Source organism: Manihot esculenta, chromosome 5 (genome assembly GCF_001659605.2).
Source record: "Manihot esculenta cultivar AM560-2 chromosome 5, M.esculenta_v8, whole genome shotgun sequence".
NCBI lineage: Eukaryota > Viridiplantae > Streptophyta > Magnoliopsida > Malpighiales > Euphorbiaceae > Manihot > Manihot esculenta.
In genome coordinates, this window is record NC_035165.2 from 2,460,486 (window position 1) to 2,481,096 (window position 20,611).

Genomic DNA, 20,611 nt, shown 5'->3' on the forward strand with positions numbered 1-20,611 from the left:
AGTGTAAAGTTTAAACCATTATCAAAGGCTAAATTTAACAATGGGTATTATATTAGCTAATTTCAAATTCTATTAGCAATACTAAACCTGCACTTTATCCGATATATAATACTTTCATAACTTCAATTCGTCTTAAACCATCCCGCTTTACCCAAACCGTGCCGCATGTTGCCTTGGGCTGAAGGCCCTCATTATAGAAGAGAGTTATTTTTGTCACACTATTAATCAGAGAATGGATCATACTTTTATAATCGAGTCAATTTTTATCTAAATAATTTTATGGTTACTTTAGAATTTGTTTGGTGTAAATAATATTGAGAATATTAAAACTAAATTAACATTTTTAACTGCAAAATTTGAATTAATTAAATCATTCATTAATCACATTAGCTTCAACACCGTCCGTTGTTGGAGATGAAGTAAAGACGCGAAGGGCGCTTCTCGTGCGCAATTCCGCGACAAAACAGAGCCATTGTCTGGGTTTGTTTTTCAAAATTCCCATTATCACACAAGTCCGCATTGGAAAGGTCTTCAAAGATCGTAACATTCTCACGACAAAAAAGGGTCCCCAATAATCCCCTTGAGTCACCAGTTGAACATTATTGACAGTCCCCATTGTAACAAGTATAAAAAAACGCAATGGCTATCAGAACAAAGGCTTATTTCCATTTAACATTCCCAACAAATGATCAAAAACACGTCCCCCTGCATCCCTCAGACCAGAATGCATATATTCGTTAGTTATCCATAGTCTAATACCCCCAATCTGAGAAGCTGTCTCCATTGCCAGCTTGAAATTAACATACATATCTTCATAATAAACAGCAGCTGCCACAGGTACCTGCCGATGATTACAAAATTAGTAACAAAACCCAAACGATGTCACTTGAAGTCAATCCTTTTATTAGTCAGAAACCTTATTGTTTGAATATCAGATTCCCTGTTTTTAGTTAATTAAAAAGGTAAGCATCACAAAGTTGAGATTTTTATTGAAAAAGAAAAAATCTGTATAAAAAAATCACTTGAGATGATTAGCCAGGAATAGAAAGGCCAGATGAACACCTTGTTGTTTTTCAGCATAGCAATGTCATACAGAGGAGGCCAATCTTTCTTTTTAGCCAATAACTGAGCAGCATCTTTAAACTTCCTCAAGGCATGAATTTCATCAAACATCCATGGGAACACATTCTGCAGAAGCAAAGATCCCAGACACCATAACAAACTTGCACAAATGATCATAGGGGCGATCCATTTGAAAAAAATGTTTTCATTGCAAGCAAATACATTAGGTAGCATTTAATACAAGACAAAAACAATGTTGTGTCCTTTTTCTCTATTGATAAATTAAGCTTCAGCATTTCATACATGGGCCACAACTTTTCACTATGGTGAAATGAAGAATTTTGGAGAATTTTAGAGTATTTTTGTATTTCACTCTTAATTTTTACAACACAAAAAATTATAATCAAAAAATAATTACAAAGATAACTAAAGATTTTAATTTATGCCTAGATTCCGTAATCAAATCAAACCATATCAAATAAGTCAACACTCCCCTTCAAGTTGGTGCATAGATATCGCACATTCCCAACTTGCAAATCAGATTATGATAGATTTTATTGTTGAGTCCTTTAATAAACTCATCCGCAAATTGCTAAGTAGAAGTCACATGAACTAAGCTCAAAATACAGTCTATTAATTTTCTTTAATGAAGTACCGATCAATCTCAAATTAATTCGTTCAGTCATATTGAACTGGATTTTATGCTATACTGATGACAACTTTGTTGTCACAATACAAAATTATCTTGTCTCTCTTGGGCAACCTCAGCTCCAATAATTTAAGCATAAAAATTCACACATACCTTGGGCCATTACTCTGTATTTTGCTTCAGCACTTAACCGAGCAACAGCACTTGGCCGAGCAACAACAGTTTATTTTTTGCTTCTCTAGGTGATAAGATTCCCTCTCACAAGTGTGCAGTAGCAAGAGGTGGATCTCCTGTCATCGAGAGATCCTGCTCAATTTGCATCTGTAAAAACTTCAATTCGGAGGTGACCATGTTTGGAATAAAGAAGTCATTTCTCTGACGCAGACTTTAGATATCTCAAGATGCGAAGGACAACCTACATATGAATCTCGCAAAGGTCATGCATGAATTGGCTAACTAAACTAACAGCATAGGCTATATCCGGGCAAGGGTTTGAGAGATATATCAACCTCCTACCAATCTTTAGTATCTTCCAATATCCACAAACTCACTAGTTTCGGCTTGCATCTTGTGATTACTTTCAATGGAATATCCTTCTAGTTTACATCCCAATATAAAAGTTTCTTCCAAATAAAAATTTATTTTTCTGATTTAGCCACCTCAATACCTAGAAAATATTGAAACTTTCCTAGATTTTTAATTTTAAAATTTTGAGCCAACAACCTTTTTAATTGAACAATTTCCTCTTTGTCATCACCTGTCACTACTATATCATCAATATACACAATAAGAAGGGTGATCTTACTCTTGTGATATTTAATAAACAGAGTGTAATCAGCATATTTAATAAACAGAGTGTGATCAGCATTGCTCTGCTGGTAACCAAAGAACATCACGGCTCTATTAAACCTGTCAAACCAAGCTCTAGGAGATTGTTTTGGCCTATACAAATCCTTTTTTAACCTGCACACTTTTTCTTATGTCTTCTCATCAGCGATCCCAGGGGAGATCTCCATGAACACTTCTTCCTCTAAATCTCCATGGAGGAAATTATTCTTCACATCAAACTGTTGTAAGTCCTAGTCCAAGTTGGCTGCACAAGATAATAGGACTCTGATTAAGCTCATTTTTGTAACGGGACAAGTGTCTCTTGATAATCCACTCCATAGGTTTGGGTGAATCCTTTAATAACCAATCTGGCCTTAAACCGTTCAATTGTGCCAAGACAAAGGCTCTATAGGAGGGAGACGAGGATTCATAAGAAACAAAGTTAGAAATAGGGTGTTTAGTACAAAATCTGACACATTTTCTTTATACAATAGGTTTATCTAAATCATTAGAGCATTCAAGAGTTGTGGATAACTCACCAGAAGAAGATTCTTAACTTCGAGTAGACTGCATAATGGCTTCTTCTGTCTTGTCTATCCTCAAACACCTCCTCAAATCTAACTTGTCCAAACGTCCAGTTCTCTCCCCCTGATTGGACATCTGAAACATATCATTCAAAATCACACAATCCGAAATCACATCTTCTTGCTCATTATTCTCTTTCTAAAGAGGTGAGTGAGTGGTATGGAAGTAGGATTCAATTTCTCAAAAGTGAGTAGGTGGTACTGAAGTAAGGTTCAGTTTCTCAGAAGTGAGTGGGTGGTACTGAAGTACGGTTCAGTTTCTCAGAAGTGAGTGGGTGGTACAAAAGTAGGGTTCAGTTTCTCAAAAGGTAATATCCATACCAATAAAGTATTTCTTAGATGGAGGATGATAACACCTGTTTCCCTTATGTGTCAGAGAATACCCATACATTTAAGGGCATTGGGATCCAACTTCCCCGCCGTTCTAGTATGGACAAAGCAAACACACCCAAATACTTTTGGTGGAACAATGTATATTTTTTTTCTTGTAGAATCTCCAAAGGACTCATAAAATCAAAAGTTTTGAGAGACATTCTATTGATAAGATAAGCAAATACAAGGACTGCATTTCCCCAACATGCTTTGGATAGATTCATGCTAAACATAAGAGATCGAGCTATTTCCAAAAGATGTCTATTTTTTCTTTCAGCAATACCATTTTGTGCACTACTATAAGGATAACTTGTTTGGTGTACTAACCCATTGATCTCCAAATAAGCAAAAAACCTACTATTCATATATTTTCTTCCATTACCTATTTTCAAAATTTTCACCTTAGTATCAAATTGAGTGCAAATCATCTTGTGAAAGAATTGAAAACAAGAAAGACATCACTTTTAGCTTTAATCAAATAGACGCAAGTTATTCGAGTGCAACAATCAATAGAGGTGACAAACCATCGAGTACTGATAGAGCATATTTTAGTCCATTTTATCATTATATTCTTGATGTTTATTTACATCTTTTCTACTTAATTTTGTGGTTTTAATTATGTTTTGCAGATATTAAGTGTAAAGAGACAATCTGGAGAAAATGCTCTTAAAACTGCCAAAAAGTGCCAAATATGGAAAGTGCCAAAAAAGGAAAGTTTCCAAATAAGAAAAGTTTTCAGAAAAGGAAAGTTTTCAAATGAGGAAAGTGCAGAAGCAAAAGCAAACAAGGAAAGCTCAGTCAGAAGATTATTTGAAATTCAAATCGCAGATCTTTCTTTCCTTGTTCAAAGATGTGCACACACTGCAGCAGTCATATTTTCCTATTTAGGCAGCAAGATCTCAAAGAGATGCTCTTCCTCTTCTGCATTCAATATTCAAATTTCAAAAGAGGCTCCACCTAAAAAGGAATGTATAGACAAGCATATCTTCCCCTTTGAAGATCAAAATTCGTGCATCCTTCCTATTCAGAAACAATCTGCACGCTTTCCTCTTCTGAGAGCCATCTGCGCGCCACCTTCCTTTTCTGCAACAACTTGGGCAGCAAGTTGCACATGGGCAGCACCTTGGGCAGCCTCTACACTAATTAGGAAGCAAGGTCAGCATATAAACTTATTTAGGAAGCATAATCTGCGCCTTCTTCCCTTTCTGAGACCAAACCGCGCGCACCAACTTCCTTCCGCAGTGCATTTTCGCGCAGCCTTCCTTCTGAAGCCGAAAAGCGCGATTCTTTCCTTTCAGACACATCTTGGGCAGAAAATACCTCTTGGGCAGTAAGTATGACCTAGGACAACACTTTTCAACTATAAAAAGCCACATAGGAAGCCTCTACAGGACCCTTAAGCTCCCTTTGGGAGACACCTACGAAATTCACATCTCTTCTTCTACCTTTCTTCTTTTCTTTTATTTTTAGTTTTGTTTCAGCCATGAGAGGCTGAAATCTTTAATTCTAGTTGAGGATTGGTTGAAACTAAGGTTGTTTAATGGGTTGTGAGATCTGAACATAAATTATTGTCTTTGGTTTTGTTCAATATTTATGCAATTGATGCTTTAATTATATGATTACTTTGTTGTTTTGATCAAATTGGCCACTTGATTTTAATTGCAAAGTTAATTGATTGTTAGTTGGGATTATTTTTAGTCCGTAATTGCTGGAAATATTCTGACCTTAGAACACTTGGCGTAAAAACCAAGGAATTGCATGATCTAGCGTTATCTCCATACGTTTGGGTAGCTAGGATTGGATCTCTCTATTTCTTTATGCAATTGACAATTGTTTTGATGCCTATGGCCCAAGGACGTTCCTTGGCAATTTGTTAATTAGTAATTAATTAGAGGACGTTCCCTAATTAATTTAATCATAAGGAGAGACATGGTGGTGAGAAGCGTCTTCCACCCCCATAACTAATCTATTGAACTAATCGAGATAATTTAAGTTTCAATGATCAACCCAAACAACCAAAGTGGATCCATATCTTCAACTAGGCTTTTCTCATATTGATTTCCTCTTTTATTTTAATTATTTGCTTTCTATTATTACTCTCATTATTAGTTACTACAATCAATCTCAAACCCCCCATTTTACTTTTATTGCAATTTATTTTTATTCTGCTTCCAGTTTATCTCATTTGATCCCACTTTCAGTCTTTTATCTCATCTTTAATTTATTATTGTTTCAGTTCATTTTATTGGTCTTGTTGAGAAAAATAAATAGGTAATCAATTCTCTGTGGATTCGATCCTTTCACCACTATCTGCAGTTGTAAAATTATTGATAACCAGGAAGGTTATTTTTGACCGGCTTCGACAACCGCGAGTCAAGTACCAAATAAGGAGACAGTTTGAGTAGGCCCCCAAACATCAGAATGAATAGTCACAAAAGGAATTTAACTTTTATTATGACTCAAAGGATAGGAGGTTCTAGTGTGCTTAGCAAGCTCACAAGTATCACAAAATAAAGAACCAAACTGAGTTCTAACAAACAAATTAGGATAAAATTTTTCTAAGGCAAAATGATGGATGTCCTAACCGCCTGTGCCACTGTAGTATTTCCTAATTGACATCCTTATTTTCTCAAAAACAAGCTTGAGATATCGGAGAACCTGGATCACCTTTCAATATGTATAAGCCATCATGCAGTTTACCATTGCTAATCCTCTTCCGTGTCAGAAGATCCTAAATAATGATCAGGAAAGAATTCAATTTTATGATTAAGAGTATTAATGATAGCACTGACAGATAAAAGGTTGACAGAAAAACAAGAAACATGAAAGACAAATGATAATTTAATATTGCGTGCACAAATAACAAAACCTGTTCCGGGTTATAGGAGTAAAAGAGCCATCAATAATTCTGACACTCTCTTTGGTTAGAGAAGAAAAATAATTGAGAAAGCCTTTAGAAGAGCCTGTCATGTGTCCATTCGCACTAGAATCAATAATCTATGGAACAGTATCAAGAGAGAAAGCATTAGCTAACTTTACAAAGTTAAATGTGGCACCAAAAGAGGAAGAGATGTCAATATGAGACAGACGGCGCTTGAGACTCTGAATTTCACTACGAGAAAGGAACTCAACAGCTATTGTCTCTTTAAAGGGCTCCTCCACAGTTTCTGCTAAATTAGCTTGAGTTCTAGAGGTACCTCATTTTCCTCCACAGCCTCTAGTAGAACGACCATGTAACTTTCAGCAGATCTCTTTGGTATGTCTCGATTTCCCACAATAGTCAAATGTAGGTGATCTTTCTCAGAATTAGGAGGCTGCGATGTGCTCAAACTAGTAGCCAACCTAACCTTTTCAACTGGTGCAGTATAGAGTATAGCATGTCAACGACTTTTCTCTTGTTGAACATAGGCGTGGATCTCTCCTAGAGAAAGAAAATGGTTTTTCTCTAACAATTGGACCCGAATTGGATCATATTTGTTATTCAACCTTACAAGAAAATCATAGACCCGCTCCTTTCCAATCATTTTCTGAAATTTGACTGTCTCTAGTACATTCTACCATAAGCCATATAACTCAGAATAAAATTGGGAGATAGTCATTTCTTCTTCCTTAGCAACATGAATCTTATTTTGAATACCATAAAATTTGGCATCATTCTCAATCTTGAAATAAGTTAAGGACAAAACCTTTCGTATCTTTGCAATAGTATCAATTAACAAATAGGACTTAGAGATATGAGGTTGCATAGAGTTAAATAATCATATCATAACAAGATCAATTATCCAAGTCCTATTGAGGAAAATCTGGATCACTCTCATCCGATTGCTTCTTATTACCAGTGATATAGCCCTACAATCCTTTAGCCTTGATAAACAACAAACAAAACTTTGACCAAACAAGATAATTAGTTTCATCAAGTTTTACAGGACGAATTTGCAAGAAAGGATTATCAGGGTTAGGAATCAAGACTTTTTTACCTTCTGCCATGGTAAAAACAAATGAACCGTGAAAGAATAGGAGGTACCTAAGGTTATACACACAAGAGAGCCCAACCAAATCACTAAAAGACTAGGTAGCGACACGGGATGGCCAAAAAATGGGTCGGAAACGGCGCCGGAGTGGACGAAGCGACAAAGCAGCGTCGGACAAATCTCACGCACAAAGAAGGAAGGGCGAGTGAGCTTTACGCACGTGACTTTTCGGCATCAAAGCTAGGCGATCTGGCCGGCAACGATCTAGCGGTCCTCCTGGTGGCGGCGATGAGATGTGAAAAGGTCTCTAGGTAGGATAATATCAAAAAAGTAGATCTAGGGTTTTAGAAATCCTAAAGAGGAAAAATTGAATTTAAACCCTAAAATCAGAAAAAAGCTCTAATACCATGAAGAATTTTAGAGTATTTTTATATTTCACTCTTGATTTTTACAAGTGGTTTAGATGATTATTTATATACAAAGAATTATAACTAAACAGAAAATAAATAATCAAAGAATAATTACAGAGACAATTAAAGACCCTAATTTATGCCTAGAATCCATAATCAAATCAAATCAAATCAAATCAAATCATATCAAATAAATCAACATGAAAGCTTGAGAAACCAAATGTCTAGTTTAAAGACAATCCACAAGGTTGACACACATGATAATATCCGAGTCATCATTTGAGATCATAACAGCTGAATGAATGAGCATATAGAAAAACGTTTAAACAGAAAGCCATAAAAAGTTAACGCAATAAATCAACCATGGATGCTTTTTCATTCAGTTAATTGGGTTTAGCTTTCTTTGAACTTTTCATCCATAACTTTTCCCTCTGAAAAGATTATTTATTCCATTTCTACATTGGTAAAAGTACAGATAAGCAATAAAAACAAAGAAGATAGATAACTATCCATAAAATGTTTGATTAATATCAGTGGGCTAGCCTACAAAAAATCCACCAGTTCAACAGTGTTTAAGAGTGACAAACTTAAAGAAGAATTTTACTAAAATTAAATTACTACCTGCACCATTTGGCAGATACTCAACCACTTGGCTAAATTAGCTTTAATATTTATTGTTTCCAAAAACTATCCAGCACTCTTTATATGAAACAGACTTCAATATGTGAATGTAGATAATACGTTAGAACTTATACGGACCTCCCCTGTGAAAAATACTGGCCGACCTTCTTTTGCAGCCCTGATTGCATCAAATTTACCATTGTCTTCGGCCAAAATTCTGTAAGCAGACCAGCTTGATGAAGCATCCTTGAAAATCAAAAGAAAACAAATAAAGTAAAGAAGATTAGGAAGTTGAAAAAAATTCTAGATGATCAAACTAGTTATGAGTGCATCAGGTGCTTGTAACAATGAAATTCCCCCAGCAGCAGCATTTGAATTGCTTGGACTTGACTATACAAGCCTTGTTTCATCATTTAATGGTGATAAAAATTCTTTGCACTATATACAAACATATAGCAAGCCCACCAATCAGACAGAGAGTTCTACAAGTGATTAAGGAATCTACCTGGCAGTATATGGACTCATGCAGGAGAGCGTAGAGTGGGTTTGAATCAAAATCCAACCAATTTTCGAACTGCAAATGTGAAATGGCTTAGGCTGATTCCACAAGGGACTTACATCAATGATTGGCAAAAGGAACAATCATATTCTCACAGCTTTTAAGAAGTAGTGGCTAATTTGCTTTCTTGATCCTGGAACTAGAACGGGATCCCACACCCTCTCAAACCTGAAGGTCAGAAGAAGAAGAAGAAGAGTTGATAAACAAAAAAAAAGTACAGAGATGGGTTGAAAAGTAAGTGCTGATGCCTTACATATAGTGAAGACGTTCAAAACCTGCACTGGATCCTAAACCAGAGAGACCTAGAGTTTGCAGTCCTCTTGGAGTTAAGATTCCCCCTGATGGAAGAAGCACCTATATGGAAAGAAGCGGTGGGATGGGTGTGTGTGTCTGTATATTTATATATATAGTCTGAAAAAGAAAAGTTTCAAAATTGTGTGTGCAAGATCCTCACCCCGCCTCCTTCAGATTCTGCCAAATGGATCACAACTTCACGAACAATTTCAGCATCTTGAGGAAACCTCTCATAGTACTTTTCATTCTGGCGAATAACCTGCTCATAGCATGCACTATAGACAATATCAGCAGTGCATCCACTCCTTATTGGAGGGATTCCTCCAGTTATCAGGACTTGTTTCAGTCCTTGTGGTGCAAAACTCAAATATGTTACAGCACAAAAGCCACCATAACTCTGAAAAAACCAAGAGATAAAGTACAAAACAAGCCAAAGCTGTTAGTTGAGGATTAAATTGGAAAATGACTGAAACAAAGAAGAGCAGCAGGAACAAGTGAGATCAAAACAATTAGATCTTAAGTATAACATCATTATTGTAGCACACACAAAGGAAATCAAAACCATGACAAATCAGTAGTCTTCATACCTGTCCCAAAATTGTCCATGGTCCAGAATCAGGAACTAGACGAACTCGGATAAATTCAGCATCATTCACTATATTGTCAGCTCGAAAATGTTTCAAGTAATCAACCAGCTTCTCTGCAGAATCCAGTTGCAACATAGATGATGATGTCAAAGGAGTTGATAAGCCTGTTCCTCGCTGTACGAAAATACTTTATCAAGAGCAAAAATATTATGAACATAGGAAGTGCCTGGCAGTAAAAATTTATATGAGAGGAGTGTTGAAAATTCATGCCTGATCCATCAAAACAACACGGAATCCTTCACATGCTTTATGTACCCATCCGCTAGCCTCAGTTGGCCGCGGACACTCAAAGCCAGGTCCTCCTTGTAAATATAATAGGTAAGGCAGTTGTTGTTCTTCTTTCCCAACTGCAACACACATTTTGAATCAACCAGGGATTGCTAAAGAATGTAATATAATATGGTGGGGCAAAATGAGGAGAGGGAGAAAAAAAATCTAAAAACGCATTAAATACTTCAAAATGACACTTCTGCTAGGTTTTTCTACAACTAGAGAGCACACTAAGTTCAAGCAATGTTGCTTGAGCAGTAAATTTGCAGTACAAATATCAGACAAAAGCATACATCCATAGCCTTAGGGTGACATAAATAGATTACTGATCCAGCATAAAGGTCTGATCCTTAAAATGGATTCTAGGAACCACGTTGAGTTTGTAATCCAAATTTGACAAAAGTTCATTCAAATTTGCACCACATAATGCAAGTAGATTGAAATTAAGCGTTGAGATATCTTATCCGTCTAAAGACAATAGTGTCAACCATCTTCCAGAGAAATGCAAGCAATCCTCTTAAATTGTTTCGCGGTTGTCGTACATCATGTCTAATACAAGTATATGGTTTAGTTCACTTTAGTACTGCATTTCTTGGAAACCCAAAAGGCTAGAAGTGATTCCAAACTAAAACAAGATCAAACAAGTCAACAATCCGGCTAATAAATCCTGTAATTGAATTGAGGAGGTAGTTGTATTAGTTGTCTTAGTACCAGCCACGACTTCTCGAACAAAAATGGAGATCTTGGGAGAAGCACTACGATCAATGGAGTAATCGAGGGGAACAATGAAGCGATGGTCGCGAAGCCGAAGGTCCGGCACGGAGTACCAAGTTCCGGCGTGGTGCTCTGGCGGAGAATAGGAGGCAGCGTGTTTTGCTTCAGCCATGGTAGCGAATGTGTTCAATGAACTCCGGCGACAGTGGAAGTGGAGAAGATTGGGTAATGAATGGGGCGGATGCCGAGAAGTCGAGCGAGGATATAACAGCAAGGATGAGGCCAAAAGGATTGGCTTTATCAAGGAAGGTTGTGCGTAATTTACAAGCATTTTGGGAGCTGAGGGAGCAGTGCTAGAAGAGATGGAGTTAGTAACACGTGTGGCTTTCCTCTAAACTTCATTTTTCCTCTGAAAGTAGTCCCTTATTTTACATTCTGCCCCCGTTTGGAAATGTGAAAAATAAGGGGCAAAGTTTTGCTATGGTAGTTATTTTCTTTTTGGCTTTTGTGCTTGTTAAAATGTTAGGTTTTTTTCTAGTTGTGGTTATCTGTGTTTCCATCTGGAGCTTTCTCTCTTTTCACCCGCAACCTTCCTACCTTTTATGCCAGTGGTTTGGCATTGCAGTTGTAATACTGGAAATCTGCTTACTTTATTAATAAACAAGGTCTTATTGGATTGCTTGTTCATGTGGGCCTTCATCAGAATCCGTTGGGCTTTTGACTATAGCTTGTTTTGTTTCTTTGGGCCAGGAGCTGAATACTTTGGGCATTTAGACTTGGATGGTGAATTGTTGGATCTAGTGCCTTTTTTCTAATATAATTCTATATTTTCAAATTTATTTTGAAAAAATATAGACATAAAATGGTAATTTTACTATTTATAAAATGACTTTCTATCTGTATTTTCCATCTAATATCCAAAAATGAGATTTTTTTTTCCTACTATCTTTAATTTATACTTTATTTTGCTCTTATATTTTTTTTCCTTAAAAACTATTTTTATTTAAGTAAAAATAAATAATAAGAAAGAGCACAAACTTTATTTTTCTTAAATAATAAGAAAGGGCACAAACTTTATTTATCTTTCTTTATTTTCTCTTTGTCTCCTTTAATTTTTTTAGAAAGGATTGAGAATAAAGGGAGAAAGGAAAAAAAATAAAAGAAAAATAACGCTTATTTTCTCTATTTTTTTTCAATCTTTTCTAATTAAGAGAAAGTGATAATAACCCTTATTTTGGTTTCCAACTGCTTTTTTTCTCTTGATTGAAAATAGATTGTTTTCTAATGAGTTAATATAAGCATAAAAGAATCATCCAATTCAAGAAAAGTCAAATTGAGAGAGTTAATATTTTTTCAATTTGAGTTCCAAAGTAATATTTATAATTTTTAAATATAAGTATTATTAAAATTTTGAGTTCCAGCTTATAAAAAAGAAATTTTTGAGTTCCAATAAACCATAGTTTACCACTTACTACCAGGGACCAAAAGGCATAAATTCTCAAAGTTAAGGGATTCAGAAGTGGATTTAACCTTTAATTTTGGAGAATTGCGGGTGACACGAGGCGAAAGGGGCACGTAGATAGCATTCTTCAGGCGGTGAATAGAATACGCGCAGTTGTAAACAAACTTGTTTTTCATATTGGTGCAGGTGGCGCAGCCAAAGCTCGCAGCCTTCCTCAAAAATAAATTTAATTACTTCCTCCAATTTGTCGTTCTCTCTCCGAAATGACGATCTTCACCAAACTCTACAGGCCCTCGTCCATTGTCAGATCGCAACATCTCCTCCAGCACCTCCGCTGTATGAGCAATGTCCCGGAAAACACCGTCTACGGCGGTCCAAAGCCGCAGAACCCTAACCAGAGAGTCACTCTAACCCATTTGAAGCAAAAGCACAAGAAAGGCGAGCCTATAACTGTTGTAACAGCGTACGACTATCCCTCTGCGGTTCACCTCGATACAGCCGGCATCGATATTTGTTTAGTCGGTGATTCGGCCGCCATGGTTGTTCACGGTTACGACACCACTCTCCCCATCTCCCTTGAGGAGATGCTTGTCCATTGCCGAGCTGTTGCTCGCGGCGCCAAGAGGCCACTTCTCGTTGGTGACTTGCCTTTTGGCACCTACGAGTCGAGCACCCGGCAGGTACCAATATAAATTATGCAACTTAAAGTTTTTACATTTATAATATTTTTGTTGAGCAAGGTGGGAATTCTTGAATTATTTGGTGGGCGAAAGGGTTTGTGTGATGTTTTGTATTTATGTGTGGAATGGATGGTGATGTTGCAGTTTGGATTATGAGCAGGCAGTTGATACGGCGGTTCGGATTTTGAAGGAGGGAGGAATGGACGCCATTAAGTTGGAAGGAGGTTCGCCCTCGAGAATTTCTGCTGCCAAAGCTATAGTTGAGGCAGGAATTGCAGTTATGGGCCATGTAGGACTCACTCCTCAGGCCATTAGTGTTCTTGGGGGATTCAGGCCTCAAGGGAGGAATGTTTCCAGTGCTATCAGGGTCTTCTTCTTCTTCTTTTTTGCCTTGTTTATTTTGTTATCTTTGTGAGTTTATGTATTGAATTGTCTTTCTTTGTGCAGGTTGTGGAGACTGCAATGGCGTTGCAGGAAGCAGGGTGTTTCTCTGTGGTTTTGGAATGCGTACCTGCACCTGTAGCTGCTGCAGCAACATCTGCTCTTCAAATTCCCACCATTGGCATTGGAGCAGGGCCTTTCTGCAGTGGGCAGGTTTTAGATACTCTCACTCTCTCTCTATTTCAGTGGAGTTGTTTGGTCATCTAATTTCTTTGTCAATGAGATGGCAGGATTAGAATCATATAAAACTTTAGGTATGTTCTGAGATCTGCTCTTTTTTGGATGTGATACTGAAAGATTTTGATTATATCTATCCATTGCCCATATAACTGCGTGTCTGAATAGCCCTTTATTTGGATCAAGAATTTTGTAGGAATTTAATTCAATTCAATTGATTTTTTTTAAAATTAATACTCATGCTTAAAAATAAAAATAAAAAAATCAAATTTTTTACTTAATTTTTTTAGAAGAAGTAGAAATCATGCATGATTCCATAAGAATTTATTTGACTTGATTTTTTCAACCAGAGCCTAAATGATGTTAAATCAAGGGTTCAGTTTAACTGGGGAGTATGGCAGCTAGCTATCCCACTAAAAGATAAAAGCTTGGCTTTTGTAGCAACTTTTTCTTTCTTTCTTTCTTTCTTTTTGTTGAATTTTTGGAAATTCAATTGAATTTTTTTTTCCATCACCTTTTTGTGATTGACAACTTTTGACAAGAACTTCTAGAAATTGCTGGACCCGGGCTCCAGGATTCATTTAGCTTTTTCTATGTGGAGGCCTCATTTCCTTGTAATTTTCTGATGTTCACTTTTATCATGGACACAATTTTTCCTCATAGTGACAATTAAATATGTCTCCAGACCATATGTTATTACAGTCCACGGCAACTCATGATGTAATGACGGATGTCTGATAGTCTTTGGCATTTCTTTTATTCTTTTGTGTCATACAAGAGAACTATCTGGCTTATTGTTATGTTATGGGTACTTAGTGTTGGTGTACTCATGTTCTACTTTATGGTTCACTCTTTATACTCTTTTTATGAATGAATTATTATTCTCTTAAAAGGTAAATCTGAACTCCTTAGATTTTACAACTTCTGTTTTTCAAAATATAAAATCCACTGGCAATCCAGCTTTAGTGTGAGTTTCTAATTTATTTGCAACATGTGTTATGGTATTGTTCTTTATGAGGTGGGGCTGTTGCACATGCTAACCATTCTCATCATGTCCTTTTTTTCCTTTCCAACCATTGTTACTGATTATTACTTTATGCTGATAATTGTAGGCAAAGTGGATTTGTTTGTCTCTTTCAAATTTTAAAGTTTTATATCTGTAAAAATACTGATTTTTACAATTTCAAAGATAGGAGTGCATTTCTGACAAAGCTAAATGCAGGGATCATAGAGTATGTTTAGTTTCTCTTGATCATGAAGCTTGCTGAGTTATTTCAGCCTGTATGGTCACGTTGACTTCGGAAGGTTCATTTTATAATTTTGTATGTTATTGCCCGTGCAGGTGTTAGTTTACCATGACCTACTGGGGATGATGCAACATCCACATCATGCCAAGGTTAATCCCGCAGTCACTTCCTGGTTTTGTTGATTCTTTCAAACCTCTGCAATTTTCGCTAAGAGGAATTGTTTTACCTCGTATAGGTTACTCCAAAATTCTGTAAGCAGTATGCATGTGTGGGGGATGTCGTGAACAAAGCTCTACTTGAATACAAGGAAGATGTAACAAATGGTTCATTCCCAGGTCCTGCCTATAGTCCATATAAAATCAGTGCAGCAGATGTAAATGGTTTCTTGAATGAACTACAAAAGCTAGGCTTGGACAGGGCAGCATCATCAGCAGCTGCGGCAGCTGAGCAGCTCAAAGCAACTGAATCCGAGTCCAAATGAATGAATATGGGTCAATCAAGCAAATCCGCCTTTACTCAGCGCCAGGAAGAACAGCCTAATATTTCTACAATACATTTACAAATATTCGGCTAGAAATAATGTTAGTGCGAAATTTTTAAAAAACTCACTCTCGTTTTTCCCCCTCATGTATGAAAGCTGAGTTGCGTCGAGTCGGGTCGTTAAGTTATACTTGCTACTTGCCTCTAAATTTGTAATCGAGCCTATTAGAAAGCAAATGTCAAATTTTAACAAAGAATCTTGCTCGCTTTAGCTATGAGAATGCGATTTGACATCTCTGGCTCTTCTTTTCCATTTATTTGGAGCTTGAAGTACAAATTTTATGTAGAGAACCTGTCGGCAGGATTGTCAAGTAATCAGAGATGTTTATTATGGCCTCCAATGGCAAGACCAGCCATTTTTAGACTTCAATCTTCAAGCCCAACCCAGGTCCCTGCGGGCATATAATTAGCGCCTTTTCCCCTTCGGGATGTACAAAGTAGAAAGGAGCTTGAAACCGATGCAGAAGCAGAAAACCTCCCACGACATTATCGCCGTCGTAAAAGTTCTAATTTTTTAAATAATATGAGCATAACCCTCTTAGCATCAAAGCATTCAAATTTCATCCGGGTCGTCGAATCATGCACTATCAGATTCTCTTTCCTTCTCCGTCATCTTTCCACCGAGCCCGCCATCCCACCACCACCACGACAAAACGACGACTCAAACGTAGAGCAAGTCCTGCAACTCCTCCAAATCCCTGACCATGAATGGAACACGACCCAACTCAATCACCTCCTCTTCTCCAATCCCGCTCCTTCTCCTTGCCTTCTCTTCCAGATCGCCCGCCGGTTGCCGTCCTCCTCCCAAGCCCTCAAATTCCTTAAATATCTCCAATACAATTCCCCACTGCCAGATACCCAGTTTCTCTCATCTACATTACAGACCGTCTTCGAGCTCGCTAGCCGTGAACCTGGTTCCCGGACGAATTTATATGAGCTTTATAAGGCTTCTAAAGAATGGAATATTCCACTTACCATCAATTCCGCCACACTTCTAATTAGATGCTTTGGGAGAAATGGGTTAGTAGAGGAGTTCTCCATTTTGTTCGATGAACTTGAGCATTCTCTTAAGAACACGCAGGTACGCAATGCTGTCATACGTTTGCTCCTGAGAGCTGGGCTCGTCGACAAAGCGTTTAAGGTGCTTGATGAAATGCTTCGACCAGAATTTGATTATCATCCGGATAATGTTACTGGTCATATTATTTTCTCTTGGTTGATGAAGAGAGAACGTTTAGGGAGGACTGATACCCGAGAGGAGATTGTTGAACTGGTGTTGAAATTTGGTAAATTTGGTGTTTTTCCTAATTCAATTTGGATAACTCAGATGGTTACTGTGCTGTGTAGTAATGGAAAGACAATTAAAGCTTATGATCTTTTGCTTGAATTAATGACTTTGGGAGCTGCTCTGAAGGTGGCTCCTTTCAATGCATTATTGACAGGGTTGGGAAGGGATAAGGACTTTAACAGAATGAATGAAGTTATGGTAAAGATGAAGGAAATGGATATTGAGCCAGATGTTATCACCTTTGGGATTATTATTAATCACCTGTGCAAGTTTAGGAAAATTGATGAGGCGCTGGAGGTGTTCCAAAGGATGAATAAGGGTCAAGAGGTTGGTGGAGTTTCAGTTGAACCAGATGTTGTCATTTTTAACACATTGATTGATGGCCTTTGTAAAGTTGGGAGGCAAGAAGAAGGTCTGGGTTTCCTGGAAAGGTTTAAAACGCAAAAGGAATGGTCTCCTAATACTGTTACCTACAATTGTTTGATTCACGGTTTCTGTAAAGCTGGTGAGATAGAGAGGGGCCTGCAGTTGTTTGATGAAATGAACAAAGAGGGGATCGTACCAAATGTGATTACCATTAATACTTTGGTTGATGGTATGTGTAGAAATGGAAGAACAGCTAGTGCAGTTCAGTTTTTGGACGAGATGCAAAGGAAAGGTTTAAAAGGAAATGCTTTTGCTTATGCATCCCTAATCAATGCCTTTTATCATGTGAACAATATCAGGAAAGCAATGGAAATTTTTTATCAAATGTTGAGAGAGGGATTCTCTCCGGATGCAATAGTTTACTATAAATTGATCTCTGGCTTGAGCCAAGCTAGAAGGATGGATGACGCCACTTCTCTTTTGTCAAAGTTGAAAGAGTCTGGGTTTCATCCAGACGTTTCGTGCTACAATGATTTGATTACTGGTTTTTGCAACAAGAACAGGACGGATAAAGTTAAAGAGATGCTCAGTGATATGGAGAAAGCTGGAATAAATCCTGATAGCATCACATACAATACTTTGATTTCTTATTGCTGCAAAATTGGAGATCTGGAAGTTGCTCAGAAAATCATGAAAAAGATGATCAAGGCCGGTCTTTCACCTACAGTTGCCACATATGGAGCTCTAGTACGTGCATATTGCTTAGACGGCAAAGTTGATGAAGCAATGAAGATTTTCAGAGACATGGACGCAGCTTCGAAGGTCACATCCAATGCTGTGATGTACGACATCCTGATAGAATCCTTGTGCAACAATAATGATGTAGAACTTGCTCTTCCTTTGATGGACGATATGAAAGCTAAGGGAGTGAAACCAAATACAGCAACATATAATGCCATATTCAAAGGTCTACGGGAGAAGAAATGGCTGAAGCCAGCTATTGAATTAATGGATACAATGATAGAGCAGGCTTGTAATCCCGATTACGTCACCCTGGAGATACTGAGAGAATGGCTCTCTGCTGTTGGTGAAACAGAGAAATTAAAAAACTTTGTTCAAAGATACGAGGCTTCAGCTTCTGCCACATAAAATGGCTTTGGCAAGGGCACAAGTGATTGTTTGGAACACAAATGTACTGCCCTGATAATTTGGTTTCTTTCAGGAAAGACCAGACACTAAAGTTTCTTATTCATATAGCTTCCTGTTCAGATTTGCTATGGTGGTTTTGTGCTTCAATCCATTCTTGCTCTCAGAACTCCTAAGATTTAACTAAATACAGTTACCACCAATGGATAAATTTGAGAGGCAATCATAGAGAGTCAGATTTGATAATATCAAACGTTGTCTCCCCTTGCACCAACTATTCATCCAACCATGCAAGTAAATAAATAAACAAATAAAACCACTCATCTTAACCTCTCATGTTACAAAACAGTTAATCTTAATGAAGGTTAACCAATCATTGCAATTAATCGACAATTATGCATTAATCAAGAGCCAACCAGAAGGTGCAATCAGCAAGGTAATTTTAATAATCACTGCAGGTTAAGAAATGGAATTTCTTTTTACTATATTACACTCACTGGCACAGGTAAAAAGCAACGGTGCCCTGAAAGATTCTACTCCATAAATCATACAAGTGTATACATGAAAGCAAATGCAAACATTAATCAGTATAAAAAGGTATTATCCATGTCAGCAAGAGTTCTCTCCGGCAGTTTCAGATACCGCCTGCGGCTGTAGCAGCATTTTTTGCTAGCCAGGGCAGGCCTAAATTCAGTGGAAAGTGACCAGAGAACCGGTCTCTGGTGACCGGATCGTCCAGTTCATCCAGACCAGAGAAGAAATCGTCACTGGCAGTCATATCTGAGAACCCACCAAATTCATCTTCTTCCTCATCTTCCATTGTGTCTTTCTCTTCTCTGCTTTCTGTGTTTGTAATTTGGGGTAGAAGCTCGTCATCCATGGAAGTTGCAGGTGATGAGCAAGTGGGTTTGGCTGCCGGCGAAGGTTTGTTAGAGTCACTGGAGGTGACGGTTTGTGGTGTGGTGGTCTTTTGACGGGTGCTACCAGCGAGCGAGTTTCGGTGGGAGGGTGCTGGGTGGTTGTGCTCGCCTGTGTAGCTGACGATGAACATTCCTGGATCGGATCTGTTTCGCTCAACTTGTTTCCGGGCCAAACACCCCTTTGAGCTGCTACATCTGTAATAACCCCTGTTATAACAGAACAAGACAACCTCAGTTAGACGCCGGCAAAGAAACTAAATTCGAACGGAAAATACAGCCAAGGTTTGATAAGCAACATATAAATATATTACCTGGGATATGGGGAGCCTTTGATGGGTTTTTGGCCGTATTTTCTCCACGCCCACACATCTGAAGAAAGGGACTCTGCTGGTACATGGCATATCTTCTTTAGCTGGTTCTTCCTGTAGTTACATACATATATGAGCTTCTTTTGAATTTCTTGGGAGAGGTTTCTAAGAAATTCATTCTTTAATAGACTGAAAAAGGTTTACCTTCTTTTAGATCGAGGCGCATGAGAATTTGCAGTGGAAGTGAGGGAAGCAGCATGAGATTGCTTGGGTTGCTTTATCTGCGTTTGTTCCTTGGAGACAGAAAGAGAAGAGAGAGGAGAGATGGGGGCGGGCTGTGGTTGTGGAGAATAAAGAGTCTGATGGGATCTGGGGAAAAAGGGCTTGTAAAGCTCATGCAACTCCCCAATGCCATTTCTTGTTTCAAATGGATCCGGAAGAGAGAAAAGAGGACCAGGTGGTTCACTAGCAAAAGAAGAAGAAGAAGAAGAAAAGCAGAAATCTGGTCTGGTAAAGGAACTGGCGGAGTCGCTGGTGGTGATAGAAGCAGCTGCAGTGGAGGAGGAGGAGGCATAGGAGGTGGTGGTGCAGCCTCTGACCACAGCGTGAAGATCCCAGTCGTCGTCCATGGCAAAGGGTAGCGTATGAGACAAAGCTCTGCAACAAGCGTTGGAGAGAGAAGACAAAAGAAGGCGCTGACTTTTTCAGAGAGAGAGAGGATTTAGGGAGGGAGGGAGTGTAATTGAGTAGGGGAAACGATAAATTTATATATAGAATATAGATAGAGAGAGAGAGAGAGAGAAGCTGGGACCTTGGCATTTCAATGTGCTTGGCTTGTCTCTAACAGTTCAAAATTTTGAGTCAGACAATTGAAAACCGGTTTTGGTTTTTGGGTTGACTTTGTAAAATGTCAAACGGTGGGTCCCTTTGATGATGATAAGGATTAAAAAGTCTACACCCACTTTTATTTTTCAGTAGAGAACGGAATTACCGACAATTCGCAAAGCAGAACCGTATCAAAATTACAGCTACTCACTATCCCATGTCCTCACTTC

General features: G+C 38.0%; 4 protein-coding genes across 6 annotated transcripts; 2 read left to right on the top strand and 2 right to left on the bottom strand.

Annotated features, from left to right (window-relative positions):
• Positions 1-455: 455 nt before the first annotated feature.
• On the bottom strand, positions 456-11,538 carry LOC110615788 (proline iminopeptidase). 3 transcript variants are annotated; one of them, XM_021757887.2, is made up of 10 exons: positions 10,979-11,527; positions 10,208-10,344; positions 9,938-10,111; positions 9,511-9,609; positions 9,310-9,410; positions 9,152-9,224; positions 9,003-9,071; positions 8,636-8,743; positions 1,063-1,188; positions 456-841 (listed from the first exon to the last, which is right to left on the bottom strand). In XM_021757887.2, the coding sequence occupies exons 1-10, from the start codon at positions 11,310-11,312 to the stop codon at positions 647-649; spliced, it is 1,416 nt and encodes a 471-aa protein (XP_021613579.1). In that variant the 5' UTR covers positions 11,313-11,527; the 3' UTR covers positions 456-646. The 3 variants fall into 3 exon arrangements, 2 of the variants coding, with proteins under 2 accessions (XP_021613579.1, XP_021613578.1); XM_021757886.2 differs by having other exon boundaries at positions 9,511-9,747; positions 10,979-11,524; XR_002488083.2 differs by lacking the exon at positions 456-841 and adding an exon at positions 1,865-2,126 and having other exon boundaries at positions 1,118-1,188; positions 9,511-9,747; positions 10,979-11,538.
• Positions 11,539-12,520: 982 nt separating this feature from the next.
• LOC110615500 (3-methyl-2-oxobutanoate hydroxymethyltransferase 1, mitochondrial) lies at positions 12,521-15,761 on the top strand. The gene is made up of 5 exons (XM_021757366.2): positions 12,521-13,123; positions 13,284-13,490; positions 13,571-13,717; positions 15,084-15,137; positions 15,224-15,761. The coding sequence occupies exons 1-5, from the start codon at positions 12,707-12,709 to the stop codon at positions 15,467-15,469; spliced, it is 1,071 nt and encodes a 356-aa protein (XP_021613058.1). The 5' UTR covers positions 12,521-12,706; the 3' UTR covers positions 15,470-15,761.
• Positions 15,762-15,908: 147 nt separating this feature from the next.
• LOC110615499 (pentatricopeptide repeat-containing protein At3g61520, mitochondrial) lies at positions 15,909-18,450 on the top strand. Its single transcript, XM_021757365.2, has one exon. It carries the CDS (start codon positions 16,052-16,054, stop codon positions 18,329-18,331), a length of 2,280 nt encoding a protein of 759 aa, XP_021613057.1. The 5' UTR covers positions 15,909-16,051; the 3' UTR covers positions 18,332-18,450.
• Positions 18,451-18,765: 315 nt separating this feature from the next.
• On the bottom strand, positions 18,766-20,337 carry LOC110615501 (WRKY transcription factor 22). Its single transcript, XM_021757367.2, has 3 exons — positions 19,761-20,337; positions 19,560-19,670; positions 18,766-19,455 (listed from the first exon to the last, which is right to left on the bottom strand). The coding sequence occupies exons 1-3, from the start codon at positions 20,183-20,185 to the stop codon at positions 18,963-18,965; spliced, it is 1,029 nt and encodes a 342-aa protein (XP_021613059.1). The 5' UTR covers positions 20,186-20,337; the 3' UTR covers positions 18,766-18,962.
• Between the last annotated feature and the right edge of the window lie 274 nt (positions 20,338-20,611).

Bases quoted from the DNA above. Each gene is read 5' to 3' on its own strand.
- LOC110615788 (XM_021757886.2), bottom strand. From the start codon at position 11,312: ATGCTTGTAAATTACGCACAACCTTCCTTGATAAAGCCAATCCTTTTG. The intron at 10,345-10,978 runs GTACTAAGACAA...TGTGTGTTGCAG, and splicing joins TGTTCGAGAAGTCGTGGCTG to TTGGGAAAGAAGAACAACAA. The intron at 9,748-9,937 runs GTATGAAGACTA...TGGTTTTTTCAG, and splicing joins CATGGACAATTTTGGGACAG to AGTTATGGTGGCTTTTGTGC.
- LOC110615500 (XM_021757366.2), top strand. From the start codon at position 12,707: ATGACGATCTTCACCAAACTCTACAGGCCCTCGTCCATTGTCAGATCG. The intron at 13,718-15,083 runs GTTTTAGATACT...TTGCCCGTGCAG, and splicing joins GGCCTTTCTGCAGTGGGCAG to GTGTTAGTTTACCATGACCT. The intron at 15,138-15,223 runs GTTAATCCCGCA...TACCTCGTATAG, and splicing joins AACATCCACATCATGCCAAG to GTTACTCCAAAATTCTGTAA.
- LOC110615499 (XM_021757365.2), top strand. From the start codon at position 16,052: ATGAGCATAACCCTCTTAGCATCAAAGCATTCAAATTTCATCCGGGTC.
- LOC110615501 (XM_021757367.2), bottom strand. From the start codon at position 20,185: ATGGACGACGACTGGGATCTTCACGCTGTGGTCAGAGGCTGCACCACC. The intron at 19,671-19,760 runs GTAAACCTTTTT...ATGTAACTACAG, and splicing joins GCGCCTCGATCTAAAAGAAG to GAAGAACCAGCTAAAGAAGA. The intron at 19,456-19,559 runs GTAATATATTTA...CTGTTATAACAG, and splicing joins AAAGGCTCCCCATATCCCAG to GGGTTATTACAGATGTAGCA.